This window comes from Hemiscyllium ocellatum, chromosome 6, assembly GCF_020745735.1.
Source record: "Hemiscyllium ocellatum isolate sHemOce1 chromosome 6, sHemOce1.pat.X.cur, whole genome shotgun sequence".
Lineage (NCBI taxonomy): Eukaryota > Metazoa > Chordata > Chondrichthyes > Orectolobiformes > Hemiscylliidae > Hemiscyllium > Hemiscyllium ocellatum.
Window position 1 is genome coordinate 57,194,368 of NC_083406.1, and position 23,785 is coordinate 57,218,152.

General features: G+C 40.2%; 1 protein-coding gene across 1 annotated transcript in view; it reads right to left on the reverse strand.

The window, feature by feature from the left end:
- naalad2 (N-acetylated alpha-linked acidic dipeptidase 2) overlaps nt 1-23,785 on the reverse strand; it is a 144,898-nt gene that overhangs the window by 115,520 nt on the left and 5,593 nt on the right. Inside the window, exon 3 of the mRNA XM_060825962.1 lies at nt 3,283-3,469. Coding sequence (XP_060681945.1) covers nt 3,283-3,469 — 187 coding nt within the window. The remainder of the gene's footprint in view (nt 1-3,282; nt 3,470-23,785) is intronic.

Consider the following 23,785-nt stretch of genomic DNA (forward strand, 5'->3'; position numbering starts at 1 on the left):
ATAACTCCAGAGACCAACCCTCGCAAATCAGACCCTGCGTCAGGGATGTGGAGAGAGAAAGAGCAGCATGTGGTCAACATCAGTCCTCCTTAGCAGCACTAAAATAGTGATCCAGATTGGGTATTACCTTTTGTGTTCTGAGACTGTTCAGGATATGTCAGGGACTCGAGTAGACATATAAATAGGTTTTTAATTCAGTTTGTGGGAAAATATATAAGCTCTAGTTTGTAAGAGAACATATAAGACATAACTTGCATGGTTTAATACATTAATAAAGGAACTTGTGAAGTTATAAGAATTGACTGTTCTCCTCTCTGCACACACCAGCTGCTGCACCTGGCAACTGCTGGATTCAGACAACAGCTGGTGGTTGCCGGACTCAAACAGGCATCAACAGGAGTTAATTCAGTCTGCTTAACATAACTGAAAACATATTTTAGAGAATGTTACCATTTATAATGATGGTTATAAGAAGACCCATCAGAGTGTTACGGAAAGAGTCAAGGGATACATTCAAATCAAGGAAGGCCTAAGAGAGGCATTGAAAGTCCAGAGCCTAGTGCCAAGGCATGAAGACCATTAAACGGATGGACAGCAGATAGGTTCAGACCTGCCAGACGGGTTGCAAACCTGGGTTTAGAGATTCCAGATTTCAGTGTATGATCAGTTACCTGGAATGGATCCCCATACAATTTTAGCACATGATATTAAGACAGACAGTAAGAGTTTCATTAAACATTTAAAGAAAGTGTCACTGTGGTGAACATAGTTTATAGAGTGACGTAGACAGGTTACATGAGTGGGTAAAATCTTGGCAGATGGAATATAATGCGGGAAAATGTGAGTGTATGAACTTTACCAGGAAAATAAAGTTGCAACACAAAGCGATTTGGGGGTCCTTGTGCATGAAATCCAACAAGTGAGCATACATGCTCAGAAGGTAACAGGGAAGGCAAATGGAATGTAGATCAAGTGGAATGAAGTATAAAAATAGAGAAGCACTATAGCTGGAATAATGTGAACAATTTTGGGCCCCTTATCTAAAGAAAGTTATACTGACATTGAAAAAGGTCCAGAGAAGGTTTTGGGTGATCCTGGGTATGGAGGGATTTTCTTACAAGGAAAGGAGGAGTAGGTTGGGACTGTCCTTATTGGAGTTTAGAAGAGGAGATACAATTTTATTGAAACAAACTAGTTTTTCAGAAGAGGGCTGTTGCTTTTTATTTCAAACAGCAGGAGACTCGACGTTTCGGGCATGAGCCCTTCTTCAGGAATGAGGAGAGTATGCCAAGCAGGCTAAGATAAAAGGTAGGGAGGAGGGACTTGGGGGAGTTCAGCTAGTTTCTCAGAAGGCTTGACAAGGTTAAGAGACTGTTTCTGTTTGTGAAGGAGTCTTAAGACCATATATAGCGTCAGAATAAAGGGATGTATATTTATGACAGAGTTAAGGAGACATTTCTTCTCTTTAAGGATAGTGAATACGTGCAATTCTTTATTGCAGAGAGCTGTTGAGGCTGGTTCATTAAGAGTATTCAAGACACAGATAGACAGATTTTTTAAATCAGTAAGGGAATGAAGAGTTATTAAAAATGACAGGAACACAGAATTGAGGGTTTTCAAATCAATTATAATCTAATTGAATGGCAGGGCAGAATTGATGAGCCAAATTAGACTACTACTTACAGTGTGGAAACAGGCCCTTTGGCCCAACAAGTCCACACCGACCCGCCGAAGCGCAACCCACCCATACCCCTACATATACCCCTGACCTAACACTACGGGCAATTTAGCATGGCCAATTCACCCGACCTGCACATCTTTGGACTGTGGGAGGAAACCGGAGCACCCGGAGGAAACCCACGCAGACACGGGGAGAACGTGCAAACTCCACACAGTCAGTTGCCTGAGGCAGGAATTGAACCCAGATCTCTGGCGCTATGAGGCAGCAGTGCTAACCACTGTGCCACCGTGCCGCCCACAAAGACTTCTGTTCCCAAGTCTCATCGTGTATTATGCTGGAGTGAGAGTTGGAAAGATGCTGACAAGGGAAGGAACGATTTCAGGATGGTTTGTCCAGAATACAGACAGACAGACATACTCCAATATTGTCCTGTTCTCAAGAAAAGGAGGGTTTGATTGATTGGGAGCTTGGTACCAGGGAATTAGGAAAGATTGAGAATGAAGTCCTAGAGACACCTATTAGTCAGAATCAATGTACACTATATTCATGTGAGCAAAGAGATAGACTGCAGGGAGGACAGTCACCAGACCAAGATAAGATTGTGACTCAGAAGGATGAGGATCAGGAGGTTAATACAATATGGTTACAAATAGGGCCTCTATAATATGGGATAATTAACTTTTTCTGCAGTGAAGCCAAGAGTCCTGAAGGGTTGTCGTCAACCTGCTACCAAGATAATGGATGCCTCACAGCAGCTGGAGGGGAATCTGAAAATTGGATGGATGACTCGAGCTGTCATGATAGAATGAATCTGGATCAGTGGTGCTGGAAGAGCACAGCAGTTCAGGCAGCATCCAACGAGCAGTGAAATCGACGTTTCGGGCAAAAGCCCTTCATCAGGAATAATGACAAAGGTTGGAACAGAGAGTAGGCCCTGCTGAAAAAAAATCAGAAATTAAGCTTGATATTGAAAGGAGGACCTCAAAAGTAAAAATCTTTGAAATACTGTTTGAAACACATGCAATTAACATGGAGGGGGTTGTAACAGATCAGAAGAAAGGAACAAATTAAGGGAGTAATATTAATGGCAAGGAAAAAAAATCTAGAGTTTACATTTGAAGTATAATAAACTGGTTAAACATATAGCATGAAGAAATTATACCAAAAATGAATTAAAATCTCTGCACTGCTGAAAAACACACATGTTAATCATAGTTTTCCAATTTGTTCTCATTAAGACAATTCTCAAGAATACAAAGTCAAGGAAAAATCAATAATAATAGTCATGAGGAAAAACTGCAGTTTAGTGGCAAGTGGAATCTGATTGATAAGAGTCATTGCCATTGAGAATTCAACCATTAAAGCTGATAGTTAACAGCTAGCCTTTGTTAGATTTTCCATTGAATATGCATTCTTGTGAAATGTGCTGTTGAACACAGAGCGAAAAGTATGTCTTTTTTCAGCAATACACAAATTTTGTACAACCTAATGGCCACAATGTTGATGGTTTCTGAAATAACATCGGAGCTGTTTAAATAAATAAAACAAAATTAACAAAAATATGCAAGGATCTAAATTAAATGCAAGACCTTTCACTTTACCGAATTTCCATTCTCATCAATAATAGAGATGTAATTAGGATTGTTTTTGTTTGGATAAGACAACAGGACATCGTAGTGAACTAATTCAACTGAATCCAGTCCCCAGTTCTTCCACTGTGTTTGAATCTGTTGGGCTAACTGGAGATTTTTTTCAGTTCCAGCTAAGTGAGGAAATCGTGTCCAATTCCTGAATGAAATAAAATTGAAGGAAATCAAATTAATGTTTGTGAATACTTGAAAGCTGATGAACCTGTAGAGTGAAAAAATGAAAATTTTAACATAGGAAATAATTTAGTATGTGCAAAAGAAATCCAAACTGATTCATGATTTCATTAAAGTCTGACTCTATAACATCTGAACTGAACGCATCAATTTAGTTGATTGGCTCAAAGTGTATTGTTTTATACATTGACATTCATGACCTGACAATACATTAAACAAAGGAGCAAATTAACTCGATCCTAGCAGTGTCACTCTCTGTGTAGTGTAAGACAGCAATTATGTCAGGAGGCTTTAAAGATACAATTCAAAATTGATTGCAGTATCATTAGAGTATCACTTTTCAGTTCATAATAGAACAATTAAAACAACAGAAGAAAGAATCAGTTTATATTTGTTTGGTGAGAATATCCACAATCCAAAGATGTGCAGGTCAGATGAATTGGCCATGCTAAATTGTCCATGGTGTTCGATGCATTAATCAGGGGCAAACGTAGGGGAATGGGTCTGGGTGGGTTACTCTTCGGAGGGTCAAGTCGGCTTGCTGGCCCGAAAGACCTGTTTCCATACTGTAGGGAATCTAATCTAATCATGAAGTTTCTATTGATTTTCAAACCAAAAATGAAGATGTCAGACCATTTGAAACAGTGCCCATGATTTGTGAGCCACCATACTGCCCTAACTTATCACCAAGTTATTTCTAATGAGAACACAATCTATGGCCCTCTGGATATATAACAAATTTCACTTTGCAGTTCAAATTCCAAAAACATTTATATTAACCTAACTTTTTACATATGATTACCAGTGCACAGCTTATTGACTCCACTTAATTTCCTACATACTAATCATTTGATTAGATTAGATTAGATTGCTTACAGTGTGGAAACAGGCCCTTCGGCCCAACAAGTCCCCGCCAACGAACAAACCATCACAGTTATAATCTCTTGCTGTGATTCTTATCTTAAAAATCTTTTTACTTTTCATTTCTTGTAACCTGGGTTAAATCAGACTGGTTGTGTATATCCTTCATTTGATAATGAGACCAAAACTGTCTACAACACTCTAATTTCACCAAGACTCTGTACAATTGCAAAACTTCTTGTAATAAAGGATAAATTGCTTAGTGTACCAGTGTGATAGTTTTCAGTGACTAAGAACATCTAGGTTTCCTTGGATGTCAATACATACCAATCTCTTTACATCACTGAAAAAGTTTTCCGCAGTATTTCTTTCTCCCAAAGTGAATAATCATTATTACACATTACACTCAGTATGTCCAAATCAGTGTCTTTACATCCTTCTCACAATTCACATATCCACCTGGTTTTGTGTCATTTGCAAACTTGTAAATATTACATTTGATCCCCACATCTAAGTCATCAATATGAATTGTGAATAGCCAGGGCCCAAGAGTTGATTCCTCACCTATTTTCTGTCCGTCAACCAATTTTCAATTCAGGCCAATCTATCAACCGCTATCTCACATGTTCTACTTTTGTTTACTAACCTGTTGTGGAACTTTATTAAAAGCTTTTGGAAAATACAGATGTACCATTTATGTTACTATCATTTTATCTACTCTGCTAAGTACATCCTCAAAACACTCCCACACATCTGTCAACCTTGATTTTTCCTTTTCTAAATCCATATTGACTTGGTCCAACCGTCTGTCTCCAGTTCTCAGATGCCTCATAACAGAATCACAGCATTTTCCCTGCTATTAATTTCAGGCTAACAAATTTTTAATTCCTTGTTTTCTCTGTTCTTCTTTTCTTAAATAGTAGCATTATATTTTCTAACTTTAATCACTGCACTCTCTAGAGCATATGAGCTCTATACCTCATACATGTTATATAGTTACTTTACTGGTCTTCTCTAGGAGTCCATCACCAGTCAAGTGATCAATTACTGTTTTCAAACCTAGCGAATGAAGACTACACAGTGAAATTTAGAATCCCCACCAGCCTATCTGACGCAGGAGTAACACAAATGATAAAATGGATGGCTATCCCACCACTTTTGTACTGACCTGTCAAGAGACTGATTAATAGCCACCTAGAATGTTATTCAACCTCTGACGATATAATATGTGCAGCTGGGAGTGGAGTAATAGTATGGTAGCTAACCCACAACATCTCAGGTAAAAAGACAGCAAGGAAATGAGTGTTGTTACCTCCTTTGGAGTTTCCTGCGTCACTCACCCACCCACTGGATCACTCGCCCACCCACAGAAAAAGAGGATACCTATTTCTTTATGTTCCACACCCAGCCACCTCCCCCTGGCTCTGGTTTGAGTCCCACCCCAGGACTTGATAGTCAAGGAAGCTTCATTCCTTCCAGAATCAAGTAGGTTGAGTAAAGACCTACAAATCCTTCCAATACAGACCAAAAGCAGGTGGGAAGAGAAGGGGAGATCACCAGTCAGCCCATGTGAGAAAGAATGTTGTGGTCTGTACCACAGGCCAAGTTCAGCAGGCTTTCCTGGATGAATTCTCACATCACACCACTCTCATTCATAATTAGTCCTCAATGCAAGTGCTCTAACACCACATTCCACAGCATTTTACTTTTCACCATCCCAGCACAACCCCAGCCCAACATGAGACTGAAAACATTGCCCAACAGTTCAGAACCAATAAGCCACTGGAGCATGCAAATACTAAAATATGGCAGGGAAGCACACATGATTTGTACACACCAACTCAACTCTCTCATCAGGAAGCAGAAGCGTACAGCAGGGATAAACAATGCTGTAATTGTGCCCACTGTCTGCCACAATTGCCAAAGAGCTCCAATGAGAGTCACTATGCAGATTCTATCTATCAAGAGGTACAGGGGACACAATCTTCACAACAATGCACATTCAACAAGAGTGCAGGGAGCAGCATCAACCTCCAGAAATCTCTTTCTTTAACATCACAAAAACCTTTGACTCTCAACCGTGAGGACCTATTGAGTATGTTCCTCAGATATGGCGACCTGAAGAAATTTGTTACCATCATCCATATATTGGCATCCAAGTCATTATCCTCATCAATAGGTTCACCACAAACACAATATGTGCAAACTGGGATTACATCACATTGTGTCATTGAACCAAGGTTCACTCCATCTTCCTTGCTACAACTCTCTACCCCATATCCATAATGTTTCCTGCTGGTATGGAGCTTCTTTACAGGATCTGTGAGAAATTGTTCAGCCTGCATCATCTCCCTCCCAGAACCAAGACCACATAATCTCCACCATCGATCTACAGTATGCAGACATCATGTCTGCCCACACATGTGCACACTTGGAAGCCAAGCATCAAAGTATTGTCAATGCATTCATGAAGTGATATGACAGAATGGGCTTCACTATAAACATCCTGAACACAAAGATCCTGTAACAGCCTTCGCCCACTACATAACACTGGGTTCACCTCGTGATTCAAGGTGAGCCACTGGACAATGTGGATCGATTGCCTTACCTTGGAAGCTTCCTCTCAGCAAGGGCAGATATCAACAAGAAAATTCACACCACCTCCAAAATGACATTGCATGAGGCCATGTGAGGACCAGACTGTTTGAATATAAAGACTTCAAATCCAACTCCAAGCTGCTGATCTACCAACACTTCCGAATGGGTGGAAACACGGTTAATGTTCAAAAGGTGCTTTAAACCACAAACTTCTCATCAAAGATCACCAACAATACATCCACAAAATCCTGTCAATATACTGGCAGAATATGTGCGCTAATATCAGTGTTCTCTCTCAAGCCTACATCCACAAAATCTAGATAGTTAATTAGCTTTACTGGGCTGACTACATTATTCAAATACCTGACATAAGACTTCTCAACAGGCTCTCTACTCTGTCACGGTATACAGTTACCAGGAGAAAAGAGGAAATGCTGCAAGTTCACTCTCATAAGCCTCCCTGAAAAAAAATGCAATATCTCAATGGACTCATTTCTAATTCAGAACTGCCCAAACTGAGGGGAGACATTCACAAAGATAGTAACCATTTTGAGTATTTCAGACAAACCAATGCAGAGGCCACCACAGATTGCAGAAGAAACATTCAAGAAACCAAACATTCGACCCATCTACTTCAGCCAACACCTATTGCCCCACCTGTGGCAGGGTTTGCAAACCCAGTATCCAACTAGACATTTCAGGACCCAGCTTCCGAAGCAGAAGAAAGTCATCCTTGATCTTGAGGAACTGCCGAAGAAAATGGCACCATTCAAGTCAAACCTGAACAACATTATGGTGCCTCAAGTGAAAGACAGAAGGCATAATTCCATGATTTAATTTCTGTTTGCACTATATATGCTTTAATCTTCCCGCAACTGCTATCACAAAGTACTTGAATTTTAATTTATTTTGAGGCATTATAATTGAAATAGGTCTCGGCAGAAAACAGGCACTCATGTCTCTGCTAACATAATTACTGCAGCATCATTTCTCAAAAATTAGTGATTATTTTTATATCTAGATCATGTCTAATTTTAATTTCTTTCCTTCAAATTAGCTACTCCAATAATGCACTTTGCAATATTTTATCATATACATTAGCAAATGGTCAGTCAGCTTATCTGTGCTTTAAATTTTTACGATGGCCATAAATTTATTAGTTCAAATTACATCTATATGACTTCTCCTTGTATTTACTGATTAATGCGACCTCTTATTCTTTGTTCAAAATGCCTGATATTTAATCTGGTATTTACTTCTCATTTTAAGCTCTTCCACTACTGGAAAGTACTTTGTAATCTAATCTGTCCTATTCTTTATCTTTCTAAACTCTTATTGTGCAATTATGCAGCTATCTCTTCTGTTCTACAAAAATCAGCTCTGAGCTTTCCAAATCTTTCTGATACTAGACAATGTACACATTTTGTTTCAGAACTGCAGACCACTGAAGATCTGAAACAAAAATAGAAATTGCTGCAAAAATTCAACAGGTATGGCAATATATGGAGAGAAAGCAGAGTTAATGTTTCAAGTCCAGTGGCCTTTTCTCAGAACTAGAATATACTTGTGAATCTGTATTGCACTCTCCCTAATGTCACGATATTCTCCTTAGAGTGGTTCCCAATGTAATAGTTTAATTGAGGCTTTATATAGACCCATAAGTACCACTTGGCCTTAATATTCTATGTTTCACGATAAAATTGCAGAATTTCACATTTTAAAAATACCATCTAAGTAGCTGGGTCTCTTTCCCTGAGCTTCCCAGTTTTAATTTCTTCCGATATGATTTTTTTTGTCAAATCTTATCTATTTTCTTTTTTTCACTATGTTGAATGTGCTATATAATTAGGTGCTGCCTTTTCATAGACCCTTGGGTGCTTTAACCTAAACTTATCAATGCAATTCTAAAACTACAAGCTTCCTTTTCTGATGGAATATATTATTTTCTGTATCACTTAATCTTGCAAAATAATACTACTATTAGCCAATGCCATGCCAGTTTCCCTTTCAACCTCACTTGCATCACTCGTTATCTTCAAATATCTGCCCTATCCAATTTGATATTCTAACTTTTCCAATTACATTTCGACATTCAGCTTGAATGTTAAGATTTGCTGTTTTGTAATTACTACTTCCCAGATTGTCATCCAATTTCAGCTGATCTATCTGCCTTAGTTAATTCTTGAAACAAACAATGGGACAGGCACTGCTCCATCAATCTCAAATTCTGCATCGCTCATGTTCTCAAATCACAGACCAATTTTAATCTTCATTTTCAGCTGACTGGTTCACTAGCAAGTAACAGCCTATGTTTGGACAAGCAGCTAGGAAAATACTTGGCTTCAGAAATTGGGTCACACAGATTGTTATGGGCCCAGTCTCAATTTAGAACATAGAACAGTACAGTACAGTACAGACCCTTGATGTTGTGTCAACCTTTTATCGTACTCGAAGACCAAACTAACCTACATACCCTTTATTGTACTATCTTCCATGTACCTATCCAGGAGTCGCTTAGATATGCCTAATGTATCTGATACTCCTACCACCGCTGGCAGTGCATTCCATGGACCCACCACTGTATGTAAAGAACCTACCTCTGACATCTCCCCTAAACATTCCTCCAATTACTATAAAATCATGCCTCCTTGTGACAGTCATTTCCGCCCTGGGAAAAAAAATCTCTGGCTATCTACTCTATCTATGCCTCTCATCATCTCATACACCTTTAGTAAGCCACCTCTCATCCTTCTTCACTTTAATAAGGTAGCTCCCTCCACCTTACTTCATAAGACATGCCCTCTAGTCCTGGCAAATGACCTCTGCACTCTCTCTAAAGCTTCCATGTCCTTCTTGTAATGAGGTGACCAGAACTGAACATAATATTCCAAGTGTAGTCTAACCAGAGTTCTATAGAGCTGCAGCACAACCTCACAGCTCTAAAATTCAATCCCCCTGCTAATGCAAGTCAACACACCATACTCCTTCTTAACAACCCTATCAACTTGGGTGGAATCTTTGAGGGATCTAAGGACATGGACCCCAAGATCCCTCTGTTCCTCCACACCACCAACAATCACGTCTTTAACCCTTTAATCTGCATTCAATTTTGACCTTCCAAAATGAATCACTTCACATTTTTCCAAGTTGAACTCCATCTGCCATTTATCGGCCCAGTTTTACATCCTGTCAATGTCTTGTTGCAATCTATAACAGCCTTCTACACTATCCACAACCCTACCAACCTTAGTGTCATCAGCAAACTTACTAACCCATCCTTCCACTTCCTCATCCAAGTCATTTATAAAAATCACAAACAGCAGAGGTCCCAGAGCTGATCCCTGCAGAGCACCACAGATCACCAAGTTCCAGAGTGAATATTTTCCATCTACAACCACTCTCTGTCTTCTATGAGCCAGCCAATTCTGTATCCAGACAGCCAGATTTCCCTGTATCCCACACCTCCTTAATTTCTGAATGAACCTACCATGGGGAACTTTATCAAACGCCTTGCTAAAATCCACATACACCACATCCACAGTGGTGCTATAGGCTAGGTACCTTCTACCTAGTAGGTAGGTAGGATGCTGTCTGCCAGGCGGTGGGGGGTGGGATTGTGGGGTGGGAGATGGAGGTGAAGGAAGTGTCCAGGGTGGCTGAGGCAAAAAAAAAAATTGATAAGGGTAGATGTAGAAGACAACTGCAGTAGTTGAGTAAGAGATTGTGCAAAGCAGGAAAAAGAGTTTTCAATATGACAACAAATAAATACTCAGTTAACTGGGAGCTGGAGAAACTTAGTGAAAAAAACGAATTCCTTGAATTCAACAGTGGAGTCTTTTGATTCAAACAGCATTTGTTCAGGATCTTCTAAATGAGGTAAAAATGGTAGTGGATAATACTGTAATCAAAGCTGTTACAGTTTTAATTGTTAAAGTTAAGTCTGGAATCTTTAAACTTCAACCTTGTTAAAATGTTCCAGCTTTATGCATATACGATTATAACTATTGGCTCTGACCACACGGTATGCAGGATGAAATCTGTGTGTGGGGTGAAGGTTGCATTTGCTATTTTAGAAAGAAAGTATTTGTTGCTAACTTATGCCTGTTATCTTCAGGAAATTTAATTACCATGACATCTACAAAGTTAATACTTTGCTTGTGTTTGGTGGATTTAACTTTAATGGAGGTTGATAATTGAGGATATTGACGAATTCTAATTCTGCTTTGTTGCAAGTAATAAATACCCTGTTGGTCAACACAACTATAGCAGGAATTAGTAATACATACTTCTTCATCTGTTAAGTGAGTTAGTGAGAATGAAGAAGTAATTTGGATGGGTATATGAATAGGAAGGGTTTGGAGGGATATGGGCTGGGTGTTGGCAGGTGGGACTAGATTGGGTTGGGATATCTGGTCGGCATGGACGGGTTGGACCGAAGGGTCTGTTTCCCTGCTGTACATCTCTATGACTGTATAAGTACCCACCCCACGAAAATCAAAACGTAGCTTCAGGAAAATCTCAAGACCCTGGCCTCTATTCTTATGGTCTTGTGAATAATTAAAACTTCCCAGAACAGATAAAGAAAAAGTGTATATGAAGTCTTTTTATTTTTGTGTTTTAATAATTGTGTGCTGAACTGAGAAAGGGCTGTTTTAAAAAAAAGTGCTTGAAAAGATAGCTGGCTGTTTTGAAAAGAAAGTAAGCCATTACAAACATTATGCAACCAACTGTTCGACTGAGCAATAATTGAAGTTTGAGTTGGAGATGATTTGCTAATGGAGTGTACAAATGCAGCTTTTGCTGGCAAGACGTTGATTGGTCTATGGGCAAGTGAACGGCTTTCTATGACAAAGAGCTTTTTTGCCTGCAAAACCTGTTGGTTCTTGAGTAACTGAACAGTTTGGAGCTGGGAAAGTGTTAGAAAGAGAGAGAAAAAGAAAGAAAGAGAGAAAAGTGTTCAGTTCTTTCCCAACTTGGAAATGGTATCTCTGTTCTCTGCAGTAAAAACTCATAGTAAATCTGAAGAAAACTAGTTTACCTTGACTTCAACAATTGTTGGAAGCTGTGACTTTTGACTGATAACTCAGAGACTTCTATTATAAATGAACCAGCCACCTTGTGTTTCTCACCAATCTAGTAGAAGTTCCCACAGATTGATGACTGAAGTAGCATACTGGCCAACAGTAAAATCTTAGGATCAACTCAACAACAGAACCTGGGACAAGGACTATAAAACTGCCTTTGTAGTCTTCTCCTTTGTCATAACCTATTTTTGCCATCGTGGTTAGTCTGACTGTCCATGTGCATGTTTAAGGAAGAGTTTATAAGGGGATTGACATTAAATAGTGTTATATGAAGACAATTTATAATAGTTTACCTGTAGTGAGAGTCTAATTACTTGTAATGAATAGTAAATCTTGTTCAGTACAGAAACCTCGTCCATGCTTTACATCAACCTGGATCGAGAAGACAAGCAAATTGGGGATCTTTATATACTTTAAAAACCTTTAATTTTTGTGATGACTGGGAATAAAGTGGTTCAATTTCCAGTCGACTATTCTAGTGAATCATTACACTGCCAAATGTACATAGCAGACTGTATGTAATGTCACCTTCTTATCAAATTCAATCTTTGTTGTGACCAGTGGAAGAATACGTCAAGAGATCAGTTCATCCCTCATAACTAGGTTATGCTAGTATAAACTCATGTCCATTCTATGGACAAGTCATTTCATGTGACCTTGTTACTTTCATCATATTCAAACATACATTACACTTCCTTGTATCTTTCTTCACCTGAATTCCCTTCTCCTTCTCAAATTAACTTGCTTCTGCATCCACCAGTAAAAATAACTCTTCCTAATGTCGCTTACAGTTTTACAAGAAAATTCCCAATTATCTCGCATTTGGCTTCCATTCACCATGACATTCAGGAATTATCAACCTAAACAACCTCATCTTCACCTCCACCTTTGCTGCCTTAGGCCCCATGAAAACCAGGACTCTTACTGTTTATTACCTTGCACTGGCCTTCATTCTATTGTCTTACAAGGTATCCAGATTTCATTGCATTTGGCAATAAATGGTTTTGACATTCACTGACATACTTGACTGGATCACACAAAGAATACAAGGGTATGTCCTAGCCTCAAGTCTCTACCAAAAAAAAAATTAACCCTTCTCCTCAAACTTCTCAACCCTCATTTCGGACATTAAGTGTAAGAAATTCGCAGGCATATTTTCAATCACTAAGATTGAAACCATCTGATCAACAGTCCTTCCTGCTCAAGCCCTAACACCTAATATAACACTTCATAACACCTAACTCAAACTCTTTTGACCCACAACAGTCTTTACAGCAATCATATTACCCAACATGACTAATCTTCTGTCACAAATCAACTTGCCTATCCTTTCTCCATATTACTTGATTCCTGAGAGACCATAAATATGTCCATCTCAGCTCTAAATGTATTGAACAATGTATCACATCTCTGAATTCCAAACATTCAGAGTCCTTTGAGTGAAGAAAGTTCTCCTTATCTAATCTCAATCCTCACAGATTTGTTCCTTATCTCAAGATTGTTCCCGTGCTCTAGACTCCCCAGGTAGAAGAAACATCTCAGTGTCCACCTTGTTAAGCTCATTTAGCATCTTGTATATTTCAATAAGATCATCTTTTATTCTTCAAATCTAGAGAAAATACCCCAGTTTACTCAGCCTTCCATTGTAGGTCAAGTCTCTCAAAATCTGGTGACCCTTTATTGTCCTATGGCAATCATACCTTTCATTTGTATAGGAAAAATAATTAAATGCAGTGCTCCTGGTGAAGTATTGCAAAAGGAGCCATTATTAGATTCTCTCCTGTTGGAGGCGGCCACTGACTGACATTGTGTGGTTCAAATATTATTCAAATTTGGATGATGTCTCGGTCTTGCTGTATATAGACATGTGCTACTTCAGTACTTAAGAAGTCGTGAACGGCGCTGTACATTGCGCAATACTTAGCCAACATCTTCACCTTATGATAGATGCAGGGTAATTGATGAAGCAGCTGAACATGGTTGAGCCTAGGACAAAACCTTCAGAAGCTATGTAGGGATGACTTGGACCCGAGATGATTGACCCTCAACAGCCATACTATCTTTCTTTGTGTTAGGTCTGATTCTAATCGGCTAGAGAGATTTCCTCTCGATTCCCATTCACTCTACATTTGCTAGAGCTTCTTGGTGCCACGCTTGGTCAAATGCAGCACTGATATCAAGGGCAGTCAGTCATTCTCACCTCTAGAGTTCAGATTTTTGTCCATATTTGGACCAAATTTATAATGAGGTCAGAAGTTGAGTGGTCCTGGCAGATATCAAATGGAGAGTCATTAAGTAGGTTATTCATTTTTAATGCCACTTTATAGCACTGCAAATGACCTCTTTTATCACTTCACCAATAAGTGAGAGTAAATAGGTAGGAAAGTAATTGGTGAGGTTGAATTTGTTCTGCTTTTTGTGAATAAGACAAACCAGGGCAATTTTTGACATTGTTCGGTCGATGCCAATGTTATAGCTGCACTGGAACAGCTTGGCTAGGGACACACAAACTTCTGAAACATAAGCCTTCAGCGTTCTTGTCAGATTGTTGTTAGGTCCCTTAACATTTGCAGGGTTCAGTGTCCTTAGCCATTTTTTTATATATCACATGGAGTGAATTGAATTAGTTGAAGATTGACAACTGCAAACCTCAGCAGAAGGTTGAAATGGATCAAAAACTGCCACTCTGGCTGAAGAAGGGTGGCAAATGTTTCAGCTTGTCTTTTGCCTTAACATGCAGAGCTCCCTTATCATTAAGAATTGGGATATTTCTGGAGCATCCTCTTCCTCCTCCAGTGAGTGGTTTAATTGTCCACCACTATTCACAACTGATTATGGCAGGACTTCAGCGCTTTGAGCTGTTCTGTTAGTTGTGGGATCATTTAGACCAATTTATTGCCTATGCTCCAGCTGTTTGGCATGTAAGTAGTCCTGTGTTGTAACTTCACTAGTTTAACAGCTCATACTTAGGTATGAACACAGAATAGTAAAGAATAGGAATAGGTGTTATTTCTAGTATCCCCTCTCAACCGTTTATTGAACCAGAGTTGATTTCTTAGCTTGATGGCATATGCTAGGCCATAAGGTTACAGATCGTGGTTGATCACAATTCTGCTGCTGCTGATGATGGTCCACTGCAATTTATGGATACCCAGTCCTGAGTCACCAGGTATGCGTGACATCCATTCATTTAACTCAATAGCAGTGCTACACAACATAATGGATTGCATTTTTGGAGACATGCTTCTGTGATAGGTTGATTGATAAGGACAGGGTGAGGTAGATTTCTCCCTCTCATTGGTTCCATCATCAGTTCTTACAGACACACAGCAGGTATGTCCTTTTGGACAAGGCCAACTTAGGCATCAAAGTATTCCATTCAGTGTACCCTTATTACCATCAATGATTCTTCCAAGTGATATTCAACATGAAAGAGTACTGGTTCGTCAGCTGGCATGAGTATAGTTTAGGATGAAGATTTTCTTTGCCTATGTTTGACCTGATACTGTAAAATTTCACAGGGTCTGGAGTCAACGCTGATGACTCCCAAGCAACTTCTTCCCAACTGCTTTCTCTGGTGGGTATGTCCTGTCACACCAATGCAGATGGTGACGTTGGTGCCTGAGACATAATTATATTCAGGTACCAGATGACATCAGGCTGTGGCTTGATGAGCCTATGGCACAGCTTTTCAAGATTTGATACAAGCCTCCAGATGTTTACATGGAGGACATTGCAGGGTCAACAATGCTGGTTTTGCTGTTGGCCAGTGCCTACGTTGACACTGTGTGATCTGCCAGGTTTCATTCATTTACAATTTTATTCTTGCACTGTGTTTTAAAACACTTCCAAGAAAGATCAAGACATTGTTTATCTTCCTAATTGCTTACTGTACGTGCTTTCCTTATATTCCACCTAGCTTCGTATCATTAGTAAAATGAGGTAGATTATTCTCAGTTTCTTTGTCAAGGCATAAACAGATCTCAAATACTGAGGCCTCAGCACTGACCCTTGCAACACTCTACTAATCACGATCTAACAATTTAATAAAAATCCCATCTATCAATACTATTTGCATTTTATCCATTAACAATCTTCTAGCCACACTAATGCATTAATCCTCAACTCCACAAGTTTGTACACTATATATTTTCACAACTCATTAGGGTAGGACACTGAAAATCAAGATCCACCATTCCCACAGTCACCATCAAAGTTAAACATTTTTAAAAGTATGCAAAATTCCCTAATTTACCTGTCTTCTAGATCCAGCTTGTCAAAAAGCATAGACCAATGTTCTGTACTTACCAAAAACCACCATTTTAATTACTAATAAATAGCTAAAGGTATGAACCATCAGCATATAACTGTACTAATTTCTACTCAAACTCACTTTTACACACAAATGCCTGAAAGATTGCTCCCCTTTGACTTTTAGACACAGCCGTTTGCTAGAAGCATATGTAATGAGCTTGATACACAAAAGGATTGGCTCATGCTACTGCTTTGATGATGATGTAGCACAGTGCTGTACGGTGACATGTACAGCCCCTGCATGGCTGATAGATTCAGTGCTCCCACTATTACAAGTTGCCAGTCTATCCGTCTGTGATCAAAGCAATGCAAGCCACACAAGCCAGCTACCTACGACAGAGGACGAAAGACCAACTGTGCCAAAAAATAATGCAAGCTACACAAACAGCAGCAGCTCATAAGTCAGTGCTGAAGTCAGTGAGTGCACACTAAGAAAACAATGTGAAGCACATAGTGGCTGGCAGCTTCCAAAAATTCTCAAAGAAAGATGGCTAAAAGCCATGAGATGCATCCTGTACAAACGGAAAAGATGTGTGTGTCACCCCAGAGTGCAAATGAACCTGGCAGAAGAATCTAAATACGAGAGGTGTCTGAGCTTCAAAGAAAAGAGTTGAATTGCTGAAGTGGCGAGAGCAGGCATGATGACGTGATGGTGGTTTGCCAATGCTGACTTGTGTGGATGAAGGATCGAAGAAAATGGTAGCCAAGGAGTATGCAAGGATGTTGTTCTGAACGGACAGTTGCATGATAGCCTAGAGAAGGATTTGGTGAGCTACTGCTACCAGGTACCCTCTTTGGTTTACATGGCAGAATTTTACATCGTCCAGTTTTTCACTGAAAGAAAGGGAAATGGAAGTAGCAGAAAAATAAGCTGAGTTCTGAGAAAGGATCACCAGATCTCAAACTTTAACTCTGATTTCTCTTCACAGATGCTGCCAGACCTGCTGAGCTTTTCCAGCAACTCCTGTTTTTATTGTTGTTGTTAAGGTGAGTTGGGTCTTTATGAAGCTGTAAATGTACGGAAATAATGTAGTGGCTGTCAGTGGGGAGATTCTGAAGTCGCCACTGATGGCTTGAGGGAAGAAATTGGGAACATTTTCTTGATGTTAAGAATGTGACTTTTTTCATTCTTCCCATATTTTTCTACATTTCAAACACCACACCAGGAATGGGAAAACTTTTCCCAATGACTTCAGTCTTCTCAATGTTTAAGTAAAGGAAATGACAGATCTCTTGTAATTAACTGACAGACAAGAAGTTAGATGAGTCAGAAGAAGTGGATGTGTCAAGATAGGCAGTGGAGATTTAAAACTGGGTGGTATCAGGGTCATTACTGAAGTGTTTGCCCATATCTTCAGAAGACATTACCATGAGAAATCAAATAGATGTGGATGAGAAAGTCAAAAAGGACAAATTCATGGAAGACTCAGGAAGTAACTGGACTACATAGAAGCCATTTCTGCTTTGACTACAACTGGACACGTGTGAGTAAAACAAAACAAAGCAATTCCAATGATAGAGACAATAAGGATAGAATGAGAATAGTATCGGCTTCTCTGATGAAATCTTCACAGCAAACGCAGAAGCACTAATGTATTATGGTTATGGTCACAAGTCAATGTGACTTTGATCAGCCATTTCAACAACATGGCAGGTATGGAAATCGAACTGAAAACCTTCTATAATAATACAAATAACTGCTAAAAAGTCAGCAGGGCTGGTAGCATCTGTCAAGATAAAAACAGAGTTAATGGCTGAATCTTCCAAAGTCACAGTAGTGAATGTTGGGATATCCCTACTATTGAACTTAGTGAACAATCTGAGGCCCTGATCCATGCCCATTCATACTAATTACCTTAAAGTTTAATTTTCTAAGGGGTTAATTTACACTGCCGAGGACACTACAAGAATATCTCAAAGACTGAAGTCTTGGGCTAGATACCAGTTACCTCTTCTGACCAAACTCTCCTCACCACTTGACTACTTCCCTGCAAGAAATGCAAAACTTGTGCTCACACCTCTCCCCTTACTTCCCTCTAAGGCCCCAAGGGATCTTTCCATATCCACCACAAATTCACCTGCACCTCCACCTCCACACACATCATTTACTGTATCCATTGCACCCGATGTGACCTCCTCTATATTGGGGAGACAGGCTGCCTACTTACGGAACGTTTCAGAGAACACCTCTGGGACACCCAGACCAACCAACCTAACCACCCCGTGGCTCAACACTTCAACTCCCCTCCCACTCCACCAAGGACATGCAGGTCCTTGGACTCCTCCATCGCCAGACCATAGCAACACGATGGCTGGAGGAAGAGCGCCTCATCTTCTGCCTAGGAACCCTCCAACCACAAGGGATGAACTCAAGATTTCTCCAGTTTCTTCATTTCCCCTCTCCCCACCTTGTCTCAGTCAAATCCCTTGAACTCACCACCGCCTTCCTAACCTGCAATCTTCTTCCTGACCTCTCCACCCCCACCCCCACTCTGGCCTATCACCCTCACCTTGACCTCCTTCCACCTATCGCATTTCCAACGCCCCTCCCCCAAGTCCCTCCTCCCTACCTTTTATCTTAGCCTGCTGGACACACTTTCCCCATTCCTGAAGAAGGGCTTATGCCCAAAATGTCGACTCTCCTGCTCCTTGGCTGCTGCCTGACCTGCTGCGCTTTTCCAGCAACACATTTTCAGCTCTGATCTCCAACTGCAGTCCTCACTTTCTCCCACTTCCCTTCAACTATGACATTAAACACCCTTGTCCTGCGGCCTGACTACTTTTGTTCCTGCCTCTAGCAGTCACTCATCTATCTCACTGAATCATTTAATAACTGTACCTGAACCTGAAAGTCATATAAAGGTATCATCAACTGCACTGTTCATTTCTGCTATTTTTCTGCATGGGTGACCGTACTGAAACATTTTTGTTGCAGCCAGGAAAAAAAAGACACAGCTGTAAAGCTGTAAAAAGGCAGGCTCACAATAATCTTCACAGAGAATGCCAATTGCTTCAACTCATGATATTTCATCAGAACTGTGCAGAGATTCCAAATGGACTTTCAGGAAACATGAGGTGACCACATAGTCAAAAACCTGGAAGGAAGAGAGGGAAGAGATAGCTGGCAGCACCGTGGCTCAGTGGTTATCAATGCTACCTCATACAGCCAGGGGCCCGAATTCAATTCTAGCCTCAGATGACAGTCTGTATGGAGTTTGCACGTTCTCCCCATGTTTGTGTGGGTTTTCTCTCTCAGTCCAAAGATGTACAGGTTAGATGGATAGGCCATGCTAAATTGCCCATTGTACTCAGCGATGTGTAGGTTAGATGGATTAGTCATGGGAAATGCAGGGTTACAGGGACCGGGTGGGGGTGTGAGTCTGGTCGGAATGTTCTTTGGAGAGATGCTGTGAACTTCTTAGGCCAAATGACCTGTTTCTACACTGTAGGGATAGTATAAAATTCCATAAGGCAATAGTTTGAAAAGGTAGATAGATGAATGGGTTGGGTAACACAGTGACATTAAACATAAGATACATTTGCATGAGGCACATATTACGTCATGGGGTAAACCCCTCTGCTAATTTAAACCAGCCATAGAAAGGATTCACCTCATGCTGTAATCTGTTAAAATTCAAGAGGCAAAGACTTACCCCAGAGGTCACTATTTAAAGTAAAAATTAACAACTTTACTCTTTAAGCCCAACAGAGAATATTAAAACCAACAAGTATTTACAAATCCTTTCTCTTAAACCTATCTTTTACCATCACTCTACAATACTAGCCTGATAAAAAAAATCCCAATTTATATTTACAAAAAAAACTCAGCTTTCAAAACCAGTCAGCTGTCAAATCTTCTATTTGAATCTTCCTCTGCTGATTTTGCTCTGTCATCTTTTCAATGTTCGGCTGCACAAACTTCTTATTGCCAGGTACTTTTCAGAGAGCTATTCTGCTGGCAGTCTGTACTTGTTGGTGGCTTGACAGTTCTCCCCCTAACTGTTCAAAATGTCTGGTTTTATACCCCAAAACATCAGATTGTTTCGTTGGTTTTAATATTATCAAAATACTAAATTCAAATTTGATTGGATTCTGGTATCTTGATGCATAATTTAAACTGAAAATGTGTTGCTGGAAAAGCGCAGCAGGTCAGGCAGCATCCAAGGAGCAGGAGAATCGACGTTTCGGGCATGAGCCCAAAATTTCCTGAAAAAGGGCTCATGCCCGAAACGTCGATTCTCCTGCTCCTTGGATGCTGCCTGATCTGCTGCGCTTTTCCAGCAACACATTTTCAGCTCTGATCTCCAGCATCTGCCGTCCTCACTTTCTCCTGGCATAATTTAAACTGATTGGCCGAATTTGAATTTGTTTTTGTGTTTCATAACAATATAGCTGTACTATTAGTTTCAACCAAGTGTAACCTTGTTCAGAACATTGTGTGCTGTGTCAGGCAATCCTTGCTAGCTTTTCAACTCTCTTCATGGTATCGTACCTCTACACCTTCCTAAGACACAGACAAATGTTTCTGCACCCGACAGCAAGAAATCAGAATGGGGTGTCGCCTCGCTGATGCTAGGATCAAGGATATCTCAGCGAAGGTACAGAATAGTCTCAAAACGAAGAGGGACTAGCAGGAGGTTGTTGTATACATTGGAGTTAACAACATAGGAAGAGAAAAGAATGAGATTCTGAGGAGAGAATATAGGAATTTAGGCAGGAATTTAAAAAGGTTTTTGAGGGTAGTAATACCTGGATTACTCTCAGTGCCATGAGCTAGTGAGGATAGGAATAAGGATGAAGCAGATGAATGCATGGCTAAGGAGCTAGTGCAGAGGAGACAGATTCACACTTTTGGATAATTGGAATCTCTTCTGGTAGGAGTGACCTGTATATGAAGGATGGAATGTACCTGAACTTGAAGGGGACTAATATACTGGTGGGCAGATTTACTAAAGCTGCTCGGGCTTTTTTGATTAGGAATAACATTACAGCTGTACTTAGACAGGATATTCCTGGGAACATATAAAAGGATGTTATTTGGATGGAACTGAAAAAATAAGCAAGGGATGATCGCGTTTTTGCAATTGCACTATAGATGCTCCAACAGTCAGTGTGAAAATTGGAAGGAGTTCTCAGTTATTTGTAAGAATAATAGGGTGGTTATTGTAAGGGATTTTAACTTTTCAAACATAGATTGGGACTGCTATAGTGTTAAAAGCTTTAATGGAGAAGTATTTGTTAAGTGTGTACATGAAAATCTTCTGATTCAGTAGTGGATATACCCACTAGAGAAGGTGCAAAACATGACCTAGTCTTGGGAAATAAGGCAGGGCAAGTGACTGAGGTATCAGTGGGACAGCACTTTGGGACCAATGATCATAATTCTATTACTTTTAAAACAGTGATGGAAAAGGATAGACCAGATATGAAAGTTTTCTATATTAATAGAAGGCCAATTTTGACGGTACTAGGGAAGAAATTTGGAAAGTTGGTTTGGGCGGATGTTTACAGGTAAAGGGACGGCTAGAAAATGGGAAGCTTTCATAAATTAGATAACGAGAGCCCAGAGACAGTATGTTCCTGTTAGGGTGAAGACCAAGACTGGTAGGTGTTGGGAATGCTGGATGATTAGAGAAATTGAGGCTTTGGTCGAGAAAAAGAAGGATGCATATGTCAGGTATAGATTACAGAAAGCGAATGAATCCTTAGAAGGGTATAAAGTATTCTTAAGAGAGAAATCAGGAGGGCAAATAGGGTACATGAGATAGCTTTGGCAAATAGAGTTAAGGAGAATTTAAAGGGATTTTATAAATACATTAAGGCTAACAGGATAACTAGGGAGAGAGGTCCCTTAAAGATCAGCAAGGCCACCTTTGTGTGGAAATGTGGGAGATGGAGGAGATACTAAATAAGTATTCTGTATCAGTATTTACTGTGGAGAAGGACATGATAGATATTAAACTTGGGGAAATACGTAGTGACATCTTGAAAAATGCCCATATTACAAAGGAGTTGTTGCTGGATGGTTTAAACCCATAAAAGTGGATAAATCCCTGGTTCCTGATCAGCTGTATCTTAGTACTCTGTGGGTAGCTAGGAAAGTGATTGCTGGGCCTCTTGCTCAGGTATTTGTATCATTGAGAGTCACAGGTGAGGTGCTGGATGACTGGAGATTGATTAATATGGTGCCACTATTTAAGGAGGAAAAGCCAGGGAATTATACACCATTGAGCCTGACATTGGCAGTGGGCAACTTGTTGGAGGGAATCCTGAGGGATAAGATTTACATTAATTTGGAAAAGCAAGGACTAATTAGGGATAGTCAACATGGCTTTGTGCATGGGAAATCATGTCACACTAACTTGATTGAGTTTTTTGAAGAAGTAATGAAGACAATTGATGAGGGCAGAGCAGTGGATGTGATCTATGTGGACTTCAGTAAGACATTCGATAAGTTTTCTCATGGTAGACAGATTAGCAAGTTTAGATTACATAGAATACAGGGAGAACTGCCACTTGGATACAGAACTGGCTCGAAGGTAAAAGATGATGATGGAAGGTTGCTTTTCAGACTGGAGGCCTCTGACCAGTGGTGTGCCACAAGGATCAGTGTTGGTTCCACTGCTTTTCACCATTTATATAATGATTTGGATATGAACATAGGAGGCAATGGTTAATAAGTTTGCAGATGACACCAAAATTGGAGATGTAGTGGACAACAAAGGTTGCCGTGGGGCAGCACAGTGGCTCAGTGGTTAGCACTGCTGCCTCACAGTGCCAGGGACCAGGGTTCATTTCTCATCTGGGGTAACTGTCTATGTGGAGTTTGCGCTTTCTCCCTGTTTCTGCGTGGGTTTCCTCCCACAGTCCAAAGATGTGCAGGTTAGGTGAATTGGCCATTCTAAATTGCCCATAGAGTTAGGTGCATTAGTCAGGGGGAGTCTGAGTGGGTTGCTCTTCGGAGGGTCAGTGTGGACTTGTTGGGCCGAAGGGCCTGTTTCCACACTGTAGGGAATCTAATCATATAATTGGATCTTGATCAGATAAGCCACAGTGGCAGGTGGAGTTTAATTTAGATAAATGTGAGGTGCTGCATTTTGTAAAGGCAAATCAGGGCAGGACATACACATAATGGCGAGATCCTGAGGTGTGCTCCTGAACAAAGAGACTTTGGAGTACAGGTTCATAATTCCTTGAAATTGGAGTGACAGGTAGATAGGATAGTGAAGATGTTTGGTATGCTTGCCTTTATTGGTCAGTGCATTGAGTGTGGAAGTTGAGAGGTTATGTTGTGGCTGTACAGGACAGTGGTTAGGCCACTTTTGTGGTACTGTCTGCAATTCTGATTTCTCTGCTATATGAAAGTTGAAAGGGTTCAGAAAAGATTTACAAGTATGTTGCCAAGATTGGAGGGTTTGAACTCT